The 15,493-nt window shown below is 44.8% G+C and overlaps 1 protein-coding gene across 7 annotated transcripts in view; it reads left to right on the top strand.

Annotated features, from left to right (window-relative positions):
• Utrn (utrophin) overlaps window positions 1–15,493 on the top strand; it is a 498,374-nt gene that overhangs the window by 151,498 nt on the left and 331,383 nt on the right. For all 7 annotated transcript variants that reach the window (XM_038338349.1, XM_038338350.1, XM_038338351.1 and 4 more), the window contains 5 exons: window positions 878–1,047; window positions 6,113–6,236; window positions 8,044–8,131; window positions 13,692–13,933; window positions 14,885–15,065. In XM_038338349.1, the coding sequence (XP_038194277.1) occupies window positions 878–1,047; window positions 6,113–6,236; window positions 8,044–8,131; window positions 13,692–13,933; window positions 14,885–15,065 (805 nt within the window). The remainder of the gene's footprint in view (window positions 1–877; window positions 1,048–6,112; window positions 6,237–8,043; window positions 8,132–13,691; window positions 13,934–14,884; window positions 15,066–15,493) is intronic.

The raw sequence follows: 15,493 nt of genomic DNA, 5'->3' as shown, positions 1-15,493 counted from the left end.
GGCATTGGCATAATATGACTGAACCAGGAAAGCATCCTGATAACCAAAAGAAGTCAGTCATGCCCAGTGTGGTTCTGTGCCCCTGGGATGTGCAGGATAACGTTTGGCAGGATGAAAGGCACTTATTGGTTTTCCAGGGGTGGGGATTGGGGAAAGGAATCCTGTGAGGTTGCCAAGGTGGGAACTGGGGTATGGGATGCTGTGAGGTTGCCAGGGGTGGAGAGTAGGGTATGGGATGCTGTGAACAGGTATAAGGTTCTATTTTGGGGTCATTAAGTGGTCTTAGAGTGTAAGCCCAGCAGAAGAAAAGAGAGACAAGGATATGAGCTACTCAATGATAGTACAAGCTTTTTATTTGGAAGAAAAGTCTGCGGAGTGGTTCTCAGTTCAGGAAGCAGAGCTCACTGTCTGCTTGCGGACAGGGAGGTTAGTCACATGGCAGAAAAGGGAAAGGGAAAGGACACTAACCTGTTTTCTCTTTTGTCCTGGGCAAAGAAAAGGTGAGTGGCAACTTAGAAAATGTCAATAAACATCTCTTTTGGTCAGCCATTCCGGGGGGTCAGCAGCATGGCCAGAACAAGAAGTGGGAATTGCCATTATTTAAGCAGAGTGGAGGAGCATCACAAGATGGCCTGGCCATGGCTAACATGGAGCTATAGGAGCAGCCACCGAAGTAGACTTTACCCTTTGCTTTCGGGTAGCTCTGGCTTAACCTCGAAACTTTAACCCCTGCCTCTATTTACCAAGGGCTGGGATTATAGGTGTGTGCCACCATGGTTGGCTCGAATTGCACATTTTCACAGGGAGAGTTTTATGTGAATATCTCTCAGTAAAGGCCTTCATATAAAACTAAAGCTTGGTGTGACGTTTCTTTCAGGTGACTCAGGCTGTTGCAAAGCTTGGCATGTCCCAGATTTCTCAGAAGGATCTTTTGGAGACTGTTCACGTCAGAGAACAAGGCACAACCAAAAAGTCTAAACAGGAGCTCCCCCCTCCTCCCCCGCCAAAGAAGAGGCAGATCCATGTGAACGTGGAGGCCAAGAAAAAGTGAGAGACATCCCAATGTCTGGCTCATGTGGAAAGTAGCTTGCACTAATCACTAATCAAATGCAAAGTTCGACATACTCATTATTATGGAAATGCAGTGCTGAACTCATTTGCTGCCTTTTGAGTCTTTGGAATACTCTGCTTCACAGGACCCAAGCATCTAAATTGCCCCGAGGGATTTTATTCATCCTCTGTTAGATTTGGAGACTGATGGAATACAGCAACTCTTCCTCTCTCATCTTCTCCCCCATCCCCATCCCCCCCCCACCTCCTCAGGATTGTTTGCAGCTTCTCCTTTATTCTTTCTTTCAGATGTTAAAGGATTGACAGTTTGGCTTCTGATAAATTCCTTATTCTTCGTGAATCTCTTTCCCTTTCTCACTGTTAAAATAGCAGTTCAGGGAAATAATGCATCTTTGGTCTCTTATCCACCCCCCCACCCCCGCTTTCTCCCCATCCTCTCCTTCCTCCATGAGTTCAGGATTTCTTTGTCAATTTCTTTACCAGGTTCCTAAATAGATTGTTCCTGTTTAGCTGAAAGACCTCTATTGGGTTGAAATATCTCTTTTGTTATTGATTCAAAAAGAAAGCTGGAGATGGTTAGAAGAAGGGGAACTCAGCGGCATCCCCTAGGCCTTTGTTGTGCTGTGTCAGGTCCTTTAAGATGTACTGTGTTCCAGGTACTGGATCTTATATGCTTGGTCACAGTGAGCCCTTAACAAGGCCTCTAGTTTGTTGTCATGTCCTGCAGTGAGATTCCAGGGCTGGGGTACATCGTCAGTTATGAGGGGCCCGACTTAGAACGATCTGTTTTGCATAGTCTGGTTTTTGTGAGAGAAAGCAGGATTCGCGGTGTACCAGCTGGCTTTCTTTTTGACCCTCAGCCTGTTTTCTGCCTTCTAATGGTGTCTCGTGGAGGACTAGGGCACCTGGAGTTCCAAGCAGCAGCTGTAGGACCCTGACTTTGGCAATGGCAGCAGGGAAGAAGATACCGCTGCTGTCAATTTTAGCAGCCATCTTCTATTTCCTGAACCCTCGTTAGCTGCTGGGCGCATCTGGCAGCGCGTGTCTCCAGGGCTGACTTTGGACTAGACAGGGTGTATCGTGGTGTGAGTCTAATTTAAACTTGCCTGTAGTGAAGAACGAGCCATCCACTGCCAGAAACAAAACACTGTACCCAAGGTGACTTCGGCAGCTCATTATCATGTCACAGGACGACAAGTCCAGAGGTGGTGCAGTTGTGGTAAGAGAATGTGCCACCTCAAGCCTTCTCACTGTAGCCCCTGCTGTCATTGGCTCGGCGACTTTCACTCTCAGCAGCTTGTGTTCCTAGCAAGCTGTTCTCGATGTCACTGGCCCGGTCACTTCAGTGCATAAACAACCTTCGGTGTACTTCCTGGAGGTGCAGATGAACTCTGCCATGTGTCCCTTCCCCTTATTCCAGTCCATCTAGTTTGGACAAACGTACAGAGAGGGTGTTGTGAGCAGGGAGCTATGAGGGGCTAGTCGTGACCTTCCAGATTAGATCGATGCGGACATTCATTACTGCGTTAATTCCGTCACAGAGGCCCGAGTCCACGTGGTGCATAGTAGCAGAAGGCAGTGAAATCTTACTTGTAATGTTTCTACGTCTCAAGCTTGCCTCTGAACGTTCTGTGTGCTGTCTCTGTAGAGTTGTGGAGAGCTCAGGAGGGCCTCTATCAGAGTCTGGAGGATGCCCACTGGGATTTCTAGTTTGTATTCCTGGAAGATAGACTTTGTCAGGACTACTTAGATAATAGCAGGAGCGAAGACAGTTTGTTACGAAATGGCAGGTACATCCTAGGAGGAGGCCATGGACCACAGCAGAGGGGAAAGATGGAGCCTCGAGGTCTGTGACCTTTTGTGCGTCATTGGCACATATCGGCACACAGGCCTCCATGCGCAGTGCTGCTTCTAGGCAAGCGTGTGGTATCTGTTCCCTGTCAGCCTTGGTTGCAGAGGCTGCTAGTCTTCCTCTGTGCCAACTGGTTTTTCTCCCGTGTGACTCTCTCATTGTTAATGCAGTTCAGTTTTCCTTTAGTCTCCCGATCAGCCCCTCTTCAACCCTGCCCCGCGTGGATATTTGAGGTTGACTCTCGTATTCATTCCCATTGTCCTAAAGCCAGGCCTCTCCTTAGCAGTTCCTGGTGTGATGTAGTTTTCAGACCCTTTGATATATTCTGTCTGCCGTGGAGATGGTGATGAATTAAAGTGAACTCCTCAGACAATTGAGAGCCCCAAGTAATCACTTATTCCGAGGCTCAGCTTACAGGGCATTCCTTAAACATGGTAATCTGTTTGCTTAATTTTGATGCAGATAGTAGTCAATTTTATTTTGTTTTCTATATGGATTTTTTTTCTTTTTTCTTTGTTTTTTTTTTTTTTTTGGTTTTTCGAGACAGGGTTTCTCTGCAGCTTTTTTAGAGCCTGTCCTGGAACTAGCTCTTGTAGACCAGGCTGGCCTCGAACTCACAGAGATCTGCCTGCCTCTGCCTCCCGAGTGCTGGGATTAAAGGCGTGCGCCACCACCGCCCGGCTCTATATGGATTTTTTAAAATCTGTTCAGGAGCAGCATTTCTACCTATCTGGTTATCTGCTACTGGGGTCAGTGTATCTAACTCATTTTCAGGACAGACCCTGACTTGGGCTCCAAGGCCATTTTAACTGTATGATCTTTGGGCTTTCTTCTTTTCCGGAAGATTATGTAATAATCTTAGTAAGAAGACAGAAGGAAGATGATGATGACACCTGGGTTCTGGTTATCTCTTATGTTATGCTCAAGTAAAATTCAGGGACCCTCAGGTTTCTGAAGTAAAGGGGGTTTAATAAGTGGCCCAGGGGCAAATTTGGAATCCTTAAGTAACAAAACTACTCAGCAAGTAGAAATGGTCATTTAGAAACTAAGAGCCTAAAATGCTCCATGCGTGCATGTGTGTGTGTGTGTGTGTGTGTGTGTGTGTGTGTGTGTATGTGTGCACATGCACACATGCATGTGTTCCAGAGGTCCGCCGTTTCTGAGGCGTGGTCCACCTGGCTTACTTGTCAGTGAGCCTCAGGAATTTGGCTGTCTCTGCCTCCCCAGCTCTGGGACTCTAAGCGCGCCACCAAGTCTTTTTAAACGAGGGTTCTGGGAATCTAATCAGATCTCGCAGGGCAAGCACTTTGGCTAGTGAGCCATCCATCTCCCCAGCCCAAGGCATTTCATTGTCACCGTTGCTGGCATTTTGGTTTTTTGAGGGAGGGTTTCTCTGTGTAGTCCCGACTGCCCTGGAACTCACTCTGTAGACCAGGCTGGCTTCGAACTCACAGAGACCCACCATTCTCTGCCTCCCAGAGTGCTGGGGTGTAGGAAAGATTAGGGACGGAAGTTTCAGTTGTTCACATTGCAGCTAGATTGGCTGTAGCTAGAGAAGAAACGGCAAGGCAGGGGAGGTCTGGGGATAAGTGGGTGCACAGTCTAGAGAGGCATTGCTGCTTCTGGTTACTAGCCTGGAACATTTATATATTAACAGGTGTTGGTGCCTGGGGTCAGTTTTAACTTACTTTCAGGAATGTGGAACTATCGTATTAGTTCTGGCTGGTAGCTATTACTTGGTTAATTCTCTTAACTCTTACCTTCTCCAACCCTACACCTCAGTGATTTAGATTAAGATACTGTAAACATGCCTTTTTCAAAAGCACATATTATACAGAAACCGTACCTTAGTGAAGGGGCAATTATACAGAATCTACGAGAAACACATTAAGGGATGCTTCCCAGAGTCGTCATCAAATCCATCTTTTCCTGTTCGTGGTATTGATACTCGATAGGGTGAGGGGACTGGCTACATGGACTATCTTTTTTTTTTTTAAGTCCCACTTCATTTATTGGTGTGGGCAGTTATTTAAAACTTTTCTGAGCTCTATTGCTTCCACTCTAACAGGAGTGATCAAAAGTGTGTTTTTGCTGGGTGGTTGTGGCACACACCTTTAATCCCTCGTACTCCGGAGGCAGAGGCAGGCGGATCTCTGAGTTCAAGGCCAGCCTAGTCTACAGTGCCAGTTTCAAGACAGCCAGAGCTACACAGAGAGACCCTGTCTCAAAAAACCAGAAAAAAAAAAGAAAAAGAAAATGTGTTTTGTTTTCATAGGGTTTTGTGAGGATTCATTGTGTTAGTGACCTACCTGAAAGGCTTGGCTGAGGGCTGGTCACTTTCCTCTCTGGGCTTTTCACCGGCCTCTGCATCCCATGTTTAACCTGCCCGTTCTTCCTTCTTGAGTTCCTCTGGCCTTCTTTGGCAGCCTTTTCTTTGAAGCCTCTGGTTTTGTCCCAGCAGTGAATAGGACCCTATGAACAGAGTCTTATCAGTTCTGTGCTCGACACCCTTTATTGCTGTTTGTTTAAGTCCTTAGTCTATCAGCCAGGGCCTTCCAGTAACTGGCGCTGTGATGTTTGGCCTCTTTGCTAATTAGCCTTACCTCACAGCTCTCACTGTGCCAGACACACCCGTTTGCAGCTTGCAGAGTATGACCTCCCTTTCCTTTGTTTTCCCTTCGAAGGGAGAGCACAAAACCACTGTTATGCCCTGAGACCATCCTTTCCCTGGATGGGTGAGGAGTCAATCCTCTGAAGTGCTGCACTTAGTAGCTAGCAAATTCTTTCTGTTCTGTCCTGTCACTTTTCATTGCTTCCTGATGACCTGAAGCTTCTTGAAGGCTAAGTTAGGTCGAGTTAACTACATATTGTATAAAAATAATTTTAGGAAGGTTTGTCATTGTTCTTTTCTGTGACCATCTCATGAAATCTGGTTTTTTGTTATCTGCAATAGCTTATAAAGGTACAAATGATCCCCAATTAAGTAAAAAAAAAATGTTAATTATTACTCTATTAACCCTGTAGTGTGCTCACTTTTAATTGTAAAAGTGAGATACTGTTGTGGGTGGCTGCTCTCTTTGGGCAGTGTTTGATAATACATGCCTGGTGGGCATTCAGGTTGTCCTTTACTGGGCTAAGGCATCAGTGAAGAAGCCAGGGGCACAGGCTAACATCTCCGTCTTGAACCAGGTTTGATGCCGTAAGTGCCGAGCTGCTGAACTGGATTTCGAAATCCAAGAGTGCCGTTCAGAACACAGAGGTGAAAGAGTATAAGAAGTTGCAGGAGACTTTGGGAATGAAGAAGAAATTGAAGGTAAAATATAAAATAAACATGCTCGAAAAGAAAATAATCCATTGGGCCAATTTTCCTGTTGGCCTAGAGAGGTGGCAGGGTCTAGAAGCTTCCGTGAAATCAATGTAGCTGCAGATGGATTTGAGAGCATCACACTATACATCAGATTACCATAGGTAGGAGGAATTCTAATTTTTCTCTTTTTTTCCCTCCTGAATCAATGAGTTGTACATTTCTGCCTTTTCAGCATGTTTAGATCTACATAGTCTGGCACCTAGCTACGCAGGACTTTGTGCTATTCCACAGGTATTTTGCCTTTGTATACAACAAAGCATTTGGTGTATTCAGATTTCCTCAATATATTCTCTTTAAACAAGATAGCTTTAAAAATAGACTATAATTCATCATTCGATCCATGGAGCCATTTAACGAATTAAAAATATTGGGAAAAGGATTTCTAGAAAGTTACCGAAAACAAAACTTGTATTTATTACACACCAAACATTACAGAGAGTCTGTGTGAATAAAGTGTGCTCATACCCTGCTGCCCCCCCCCCACTTGTTTGCAGCCCCCTTATCCCAGCCTATCAGCCTTGTTAGAGAATTGCAGCTTTCTGTCTTGCTCAGGTACCATGGAGGGAGTCCTAGGATGGTTGTATCTGAGTTAGACACATATTGGCTCTCCCCACTTTCTCCAGTGCACCAACCAACACGTAGCACCTGCTTAGCTTGCCTTTGCATCTTGTTGGGTGTTTTAAGCAAACTAGAGATGACTTGAACATTCAAGAGGGTAGAGGCAGGCTATATGCAAACAGTACACTGTTTTACCTAAAAAAATCTTGAGCCGTCTCAGATTTTGGTGTCTGGCAGTTCTCTGCAGACAGATACTGACAGCCACTGTACTATGAAAAAAGGTCACTTCTCAAACCCAAAACACTTTAGTGTGGGCTATAAAGCACATTGCCATTACTTTAAAACTGCATGTGAAATATAGTGTGTTCATACCTGAGTTAGGATTAGACCCCGACCAACTATAATGCCAGTAAAAAATACTGAGGTTTGAAATCATTCTCTTGGTCTCTGGCTTCACCTTGGTGACCTCTGTCATAGCCATGTCAAGTTCCTTTGTCCCCAAACGATTCTTCTCTTTTTCTCATACCCCTTTTTCATTTTGTTTGAGACAAGGTCTCACTATATAGTTTTGTCTAGCCTATAACTTGCTCTGTAGACCAGGCTAGCTTTGAATTTACAGAGTTCAGAGGAACTCTTTCCTCTGCCTTCAGAGTGCCGAGAGATTTATGCCCAAAACCTGGTGGTTTTAGTGTATGCCTTTAAGCCCAGCACTCAGGAGGCGGAGATAGACAGATCTCTGAGTTCAAGGCCAGCCTGGTTCTACAAGACCTAGTTCTATCTTGGAAAAACCAACAAAACAAAACAACAAACACGGTGTGTGCCCAAACTTTTATTCTTATGATATATAATAAACTGTTTGTGAATGATTATCGTGGACCCAAAATACTAATTTTAATGATTTCCTCTTGATAGTAGCTCATAATTACAGAGTATATAATTTCTCCTTCTAAAAGAATCTAAAGTGTATAGTCACTGTAATTATTGGTTCTGGAATTTCCTTTTTCAGATTTATTAATTCTCTGAGAGCTAGAGAGTGGCCAGGAATTTCTTAGTTTTTTCATTGTAGTACTTTGTAGGTAAACTTTGAAGATACCTAAAGAAAAGTTAAGAGGGCACTAAACACGAGGTTTTAAATGGTCTCAACATTATATTGAGAGGAAGTTTTCAGTATTTTATATTTGGGCTTTATTTCCAGGGATTAGAAAAAGAACAGACAGAAAGAACCCCCCGACTTGACGAGCTGAAGCAAACTGGACAAACCCTTCTGGATCAGATGGGAAAAGGTGAGACCCTGCGGGCCTTTTTCCTTTTAGAGTTTTTAGAAGGCCATGCTTAATATTTGCAGTTTAACACATAAAACATTTAATAGAAAAAGCTCGAAAGAAAAAAATCTGGTTTCCATTTTTTTTGAGGCAGCAGAACTTCTTAAAAAACCTGTAATCTTATGTTGAAGCTTTTTATTAAAAACAGATAAAATCAAAGTCATTCTGCTCCCACATGGGGGCGGGGTCAGAAAACTAGAAACCGGAAATCCTCAGCAGAGCAATTAAAATCCAACGGTGCACAGGATTTTAAAGCCTCACCTTCGGGGTTACATACTCTGAATTTTTTTATATAGATGAGTAAAAATTTTATGTGGGTAACATCTTAGATAAGAAGCTGTCTTATGCTACTCTAGCTTCTTTCTGTTGCGGTGACAAATACTACTTCCCAAAGCAGCTCGGGACAACGGGTTTTTTTTTCCACTTAGTGGTCACACACAGTCCATTATTGAGGGAGGTCTGGGTAGGAACACAGGCAGGAGCAGAAGCCATGGAGGATGCAGCCTGCTATCTGCCTGGTGTGTAAAGCCTAGGACCACCTGCCTAGGGAATAGTGTTGCCCACAGTGAACTGGACCTTCCCACATCTTTTAACAATCAAGACAATGCCCCTTTAATGTGCTTCCTGGCCAGTGTGGTATAGATAATTCTTTAATTGAGGATTTCCTTTCAGAAGATACTATGTTGTGTCAGATGGACAGTTAAAGCTAATTAGGACACTCACTAATGTTTAAGTTTTGGTCATTGTTAGAGGATCACATTATGTACTTTAGAGATATTTTCTACTTAAATTTGGTGTTACATGTATTTGAAATTTTTGCAAGCATTAAAGACCCCACCCCCCATTAAAGTTGTGCATAGACATAGAGAAACCTAAAATTAGTATTTGGTTTTGCTATGGCTGTTAAGTTTGGCATATAGGTATTTCCTTGTCGGAAGTGGACCTTCCTTCCCGCCTCTTAAGAAAAGAGGTGATAAGCTGAGAAAATCAAAGACCAGGAGTTGGGGGGGGGGTGGGATTTTTCACTCCAGTGAGCGTCACATCTTGTTTTAAGTGATGGCAGAAGGGCAGCCACTGTAGTGGGTCCATGCCAATTCTAGCACATATGCAAGGGCCAGTCGGACCGGCTGGTCTTACTGCAGAACCTCCCTTCTTGAGAACTCTAGAGGGAGGGGACCAGCTACCACATTTCCTGTGCACCTGCTCCTTGTTCTTAAAATACTCACACTGCCAGTCAGCTGGCGGGGATCTTTGCTCCGCATGCGTGCAATTCATGGATAAGCAAGGGGCGTGTTAGTCTCCTGCAGGCAGATCTTGAGTCTCTTCACACGGGACAGCAGTGCCTGGCTTCAGCAGGCTGGAGCAATAGCTCATAGTGCCCTCTAGTGTAAAAGCTCTTGTGCAGGCTTCCCATGGGGTTCTTCTACAAGCATAGAGTTGTTATTGCATGTGTAGGTTAGGAAGTGGGGACTCTTCAGCACTAGAAAGTGGCTGGCTTTGTACCTTGTCAGTGGGCACAAGCTCACGGAATTCTTCAGCCTTTGGCAGTGGCCAGTGTTATGGCTTCTGTGCCCGTAGTGGCTAAGACTCTTGGCTCCCAAAGACTTTGCAGCTTTCTGAATCTGTTCCGGGAACCATAGCTCGCAGTTTCTTTTCAGGCTTTCTACTACCTTCTATTTCTCTCCAGACTCAACTCTCCACCCTCTCTTGCCTTCAGTTTACTTCCACCTCTTTTCTTGTGCCTGCCCTGTCTGGTCTTTCATACAGCTCATTTGCTGCTTGTGGTCAGTGTTGTGGAGGAGTCTTAGGACCTGGCTAACTCCACCCTTCCGTGGTTGTCAGTAAAGGCCCTGTCTATTTTGCAGCTGTGTATACAGCTGGCTTCTCTGTCATTTGGCAACTTGGTCTGCCAGTTGCGCTGGCCTATCTCTTCTTCAGGTGTCAAGCAGACGACTTCCTTGCTTCTTTTGAGGTTTAGCTTCCCAGGACTGCTCAATTCTGTTTCCTCCCTCCATCCTTACTTCTTTTCCCCTGTTCCCCCTTCCCCCCTCTCAACTCCTTCCCTGAACCCCACCTCCATACTAGGGGTTGTGAAAAGGGCTTTGCACATACCAGCCAAGTGGTCTACCCTGCCTTTTCTAAGCTATTTGGCGACCAGCCTGACCCCTTCCCCTATTACTTCCCTGTTTCAGATCTGACTGCTTTGATCTCCTCAGTGTCTGTCGTTTCTGTCTTCCTGGCACTTGCTCAACCCATCTGTTTGAAAGTTGGCAAGAAAAGATCACTTCGGAGAAGCCCTTTATTGGACCTAATGTTGCAACACCAGGGAAAACAGACCAGCTAGCTCAGTGAGCCAAACAGTCCACTCATGCAGTCAGACAAAGAGTATTTGTATCAATCACAGCAAACTCCCAAATTGAAGTTTTGCATTTATACCAAGTGTAATATTGTCCCTTTTGCTGCAGTCCCAGGGTTGCTTTGGGGCCGCTGGGCTCTGGCCTGCTTGGAAATGGTTGCAGTGTTATATTTAGTGTTCGCTGAAGGGTGTACTAGCAAAATGTTCTGTGCAAAGATTGAGGCTCTTATGATTGGGTTGGTGCTACACTTTCAGGAGCTGGGGTTCTACTGCAACCGTGACTGTCATGGACTCTCCTTAGGCACCTGTGGGGCTTTCTAAGCGGCTGAGGCTGGCGTGAGGGCAGCTGCTTGTCTAGTTTACTGACAGTCCTCTTGCTGATGGCAGCAAGGAGACTCAGGAGCATCATTTGGGGAGTTAGGATGCACTTCCCTCACATTTGTATTTACAGGAAAGTAAGCAAAGAAGGAATGCTTACAGTAGGAATTTACGAACATTCATATCAGTTTTAGCAGGGTTTAATAGCATGTTATATGATATACAGGTTCTGCCCAGGGAGCTATGTGATCCCTTTGCCTATCTTTGTAAGATTTTGTGTCTGCTTCTGCCTCGGTCAAAGCTAAACAACCACGACACAATGTTGTAGATTAGTTAGACAAAATCTTTAATCCAGTAGTTTTAAATTTTTAATTTTTTCCTTTTGCTTATATATACATGAGTTGTTTTGTTACTACTGCTTTTAGATTAAATTTTTCTTTATGATTTATTTTATTTACGTGTCTAAGTGTTGTCCAGCATGAATGTATTTGCTCTATGTGTGTGCTCAGAACTTACTGAGACTAGAGGATGGAGCTGGGTCCCCTAGAACTTGAGTTATAGTCTGTTGTGAGCCATCATGTGGGTGCCGAAGCCGAGCCTGGATCCTCTGCAGGACCATTGAGTGTTCTTAACTACCATCCCTCCAAACCGTTATTGTTACTGTAATTACTTTGAAAAAACGGTCTCATGTAGCCCAGGCTGGCCTTGAACTCATCACGTAGGGAAGATTTCTTCAGCTGCCCTAGTGCTGCAGTGATGGTCTCTCATCAGCTTTTAGAGGTACAGTGCTAATTTTCCTCTCAGATACATTATTTCCCATCTTACTTTTCTTTCTGGTTTAATGTCACTTGCCCTGACATAAAAATGAAGTGGCCAGGATAGGGGAGATGGCTCAGTGGCTAAAGTACTTGCCTTGCAAATGTTAGCACTGGAGTTTGGATCCCCTGAACCCACCCATAAATGCTGTTATTTGGCTGCCAACCCATCACTCTGGAGGCAGAGACAGGGGTCCTTACATCATGCAGGCTAGCTAGACCAACCAAATGGACCAGTTCTGAGTTCAGGACACCTTATTTCAATATGTAAGGTAGAGAGTGATGAAGAAAGACACTTTCAGAAGCCTTCATATCAACATGATTACATGTGTCTGAGCATGTGTGCTTGTGAGTGTTGATGTACACACACAAATACACACACACACACACACACACACAGAGAGAGAGAGAGAGAGAGAGAGAGAGAGAGAGAGAGAGAGAGAGAGAGATCTGCCCACATACATAGGTATACAGCACTCAAACAACTGCCAAAAAAATTAAAATACCCCAACCAACCAACCAACCAACCAACCAACCAACCAAATAAACAAAGAAAAACCAAACCAAACTAAACCAAACCAAAACAAAACCCCCCAAACAAAACCAGCAGTGGCTGATGTTCCTCTGCTGGCATCTACCAGAGGAGAAGTAGCCACACTGAAGCACAGCCTTCATCACCATTGGTCACACAGTTGTCAAGAAAAATGGTGTTTTTTCTAGTCCATGACTCTGTTAACAGTGAGACGTGCCCAAGGATGCCTCCTCGCTTCGGTTTATTGTTCTGTTACCAGCTTGATGTTGGAAGTGCAGTTCAACAGCCGACGTGGGTGGTACCTTCTAGGGGATGTAGTGTGACACACAGCTTTCTCCACGTTGTTGGGGAAACACAAAACGGGAGTGACTTCTTGTTTTCCATGGCATTTCCCTTTTAAGTTGCATTTTCATTACTGTGGATTTTGATCATATGTGTTTATAAAGAAGACTCATTTACTGCCCTCCTACTCATATCCTGAAGATGCTGAATCTGTCTTTTCAGTACAGATGTCTGCCAAATAGATCCCATTGCCGCTTTCCTAAATCTTCTCATACTTATTTTTTAAAAGATTTGATGGTATTTATAGCACCAGAAAAGATATGGAAAGACTTTCTGTTATAGGTAATTTTAAAAAGTCATTTCTAAAAGCCCTGTGTACCATTCTAAAAGTTGAGGAAAAAAAATTAAGAGTCTCAGTGGCTAAAAGGATAGCTCAGTGGGTAAAGGCTTTTGCCACCAAACCTAGTGATTGAGTTCCTTTCCTGGAAGCCGCATGGTGGAAAGAAAGAACCAATTCCAGCAGATGGGCCTCTGCCCTCCATGGGAATGCCTTGGCATGTGGGCAGCCCAACACAAAATAAGTGGATAAATGTAAAAACTTATGAGATTAACGTAATACAAATGATAGCATTTTTGAGTTGTTTCTCCAAAGTAGCTGCCTTTGTCATTATTTTGACGTTTTTCATGTTTATTTATATGCTTAGCGTGTTCAGTCGGCTTGTTGGTGCTTCTTGAGCGTGGGTCCTGGTTTTGTATTCCTACAAGTTCCAGTGGCTTTCATCTTTTGTCATTGTAGTCTTGAGCCAGCTCTGAGTTTTGCTAGCTGTCTGCTTTGTTTTCTAGCTCTGCACAAATTCAGGCGGTTTAGTCTATTTGTTCGCATCAGATTAGAGGCTATCAGAGTGTTAGGGTGTCACGGATGGAAACATGGATTCTATGGGAGAGGAGCTGGCTGTTTCTCTGTGAGATAGTCATGGCACTCTTCAGCGGCTCTTTCAGGCCTCCCTACTTCCCTTAGGCCAGGGAATTAAAGGACATCCAATCATTTATAAGCGGATCATTGCGAGTTTTAGTTCCATTAGAAGGGACCTAAGGGAATGACCATTGTATGTTGCCGCGTCTTTCACTGCGCTAGAGTGTGTAGACCGATTCTAAACAACCTCGGTATTGCTAGATGCAGCGTCTGCTTGATGTACTTGGACTTTTCTGTTTGTGTAGAGGGCCTTTCAACTGAGGAAATAAACGATGTTCTGGAGAGGGTTTCATCAGAGTGGAAGGTGCTATCTCAGCAGCTGGAAGATCTGGGAAGGAAGATCCAGCTCCAGGACGATATAAATGCTTATTTTAAGCAGCTTGATGCCCTCGAAAAGACCATCAAGGCAAAGGAAGAGTGGCTGAGGGACACACCCTTTTCTGCATCACCCCAGCAGCCCTTGCCAAGCTTAAAGGATTCCTGTCAGGTAGGGGACCAAACAGCTTTTGGCATAGAGCCTTTCCATGCTGAGTCTCATATGTAAAGAGGATATGTCATTCAATGTGTGTGGTGAAAGACGTGTGTGTATGCACACATGAGTGCCCATCTCTGCTTGTGAAAGCCAGAAGACAAAGAGGACCTTAGGGATCCTGCTCTACAACACTCTACCTTATTCCTTTGAGACGCGGTCTCTCATGAACCTGGATGCTGCTGTCTAGTAAACCCCAGCTGTCCTCTTCTCCCCTAACACAAGGGTTGTAGCACGTGGCAGTACCCACATTTTTACACGGGTGCTGGGAAGCCAAACTCAGGTCTGCATGATTGCATAGCAAGTGCTCACACCCACCGAGCTGTCTGTAGCCCAAGGAGCTGTATCTTGTAAAAGGCAAAAGATTTTACAATCAGAGGAGAGAGCAGACCGTAGGTGTAACATGAAGGGGCCAGGCCTGCTTGTTGGGGTTTCTGTCCCGCCTAGTACCCCACGGCCAGCAAGCCCCAAAGAAATAACATAGAGATCTCTATAAGTTATAAAGCTGATTGGCCCATTAGCTCTAGCCTCTCATTGGCTAACTGACATTTTGATTAACCCATTTTTTGATCTATGTTAGCCATGTGGCTCAGTACCCTTTTTCAGTGGGGCAGATCACATCCTGCTGCTTCGGTGATCTGGGCAGGAGTGCTACTCTGATCCACAGGGGATGCTGTTTTTATGGCGTAGAGGGCTACTCTGACTTTCTCTCCCCCTTCTTTGACTTTCTCTTCCCCTTTTCAGTGGGTCCTGCTTTAGTGCTTCTCCTGTCTTGCTTTGTCATCCTCTCCTGCACCATGTAGGAGAGAATGGGCCTTGTATCATGAGCTCCGTGTTCATTTTCTCTATAGCTTTCTCTGGGGATGTTCATCTTCACCAAGTGAAGTGACCGTATTTTCTCTCCCTTAGAGGGAACTGACAGATCTCCTTGGCCTTCACCCCAGAATTGAGACACTGCGTGCAAGCTGTTCAGCCCTGAAGTCTCAGCCCTCTGTCCCAGGTTTTGTCCAGCAGGGTTTTAATGACCTTCAAAGTTACTACCAGGCCGTGCAGAAGGCTTTAGAGGAATGTCAGCAGCAACTGGAGAACGGTAAACCCTGGCTTTGGGCTGCAGTCACATCTCTCGTCTGTCTCTCTCTTACTCTGTATCCCTGTCTCCCCTCTCACTTTGCCATAATCTAAAAATTACTCCCAATATTTAAACCTTCCACGTATCTGAGTTTCTGCACCTGTTTTTTTCCTCTGCACCTGTGTGGCTCGAGGTTTTCGTCCATCAGACTATTTCCTGAGCTCTCACTTGTTTATAAATAGGCAACATCACATGCCAGAAGATTGTGTCAATTGAATGTAATGACTTCCGGAAGATTTTCCTTTTGTGGTGCTGTGTTGACATCCAGGACCTCGGGCATGCTAGGCGCTTGGTTTGCACTCCTCCCCTTATGGAGATTTTTTTGGGAAGAAACAACTTTGCTTGGACCTATTCAGACCAAGCCAAAGCATCGCCAATTTCTATTTGCT

Source organism: Arvicola amphibius, chromosome 8, assembly GCF_903992535.2.
Source record: "Arvicola amphibius chromosome 8, mArvAmp1.2, whole genome shotgun sequence".
NCBI classification, from domain to species: domain Eukaryota; kingdom Metazoa; phylum Chordata; class Mammalia; order Rodentia; family Cricetidae; genus Arvicola; species Arvicola amphibius.
This window is presented reverse-complemented; position numbering and strand designations above follow the sequence as displayed.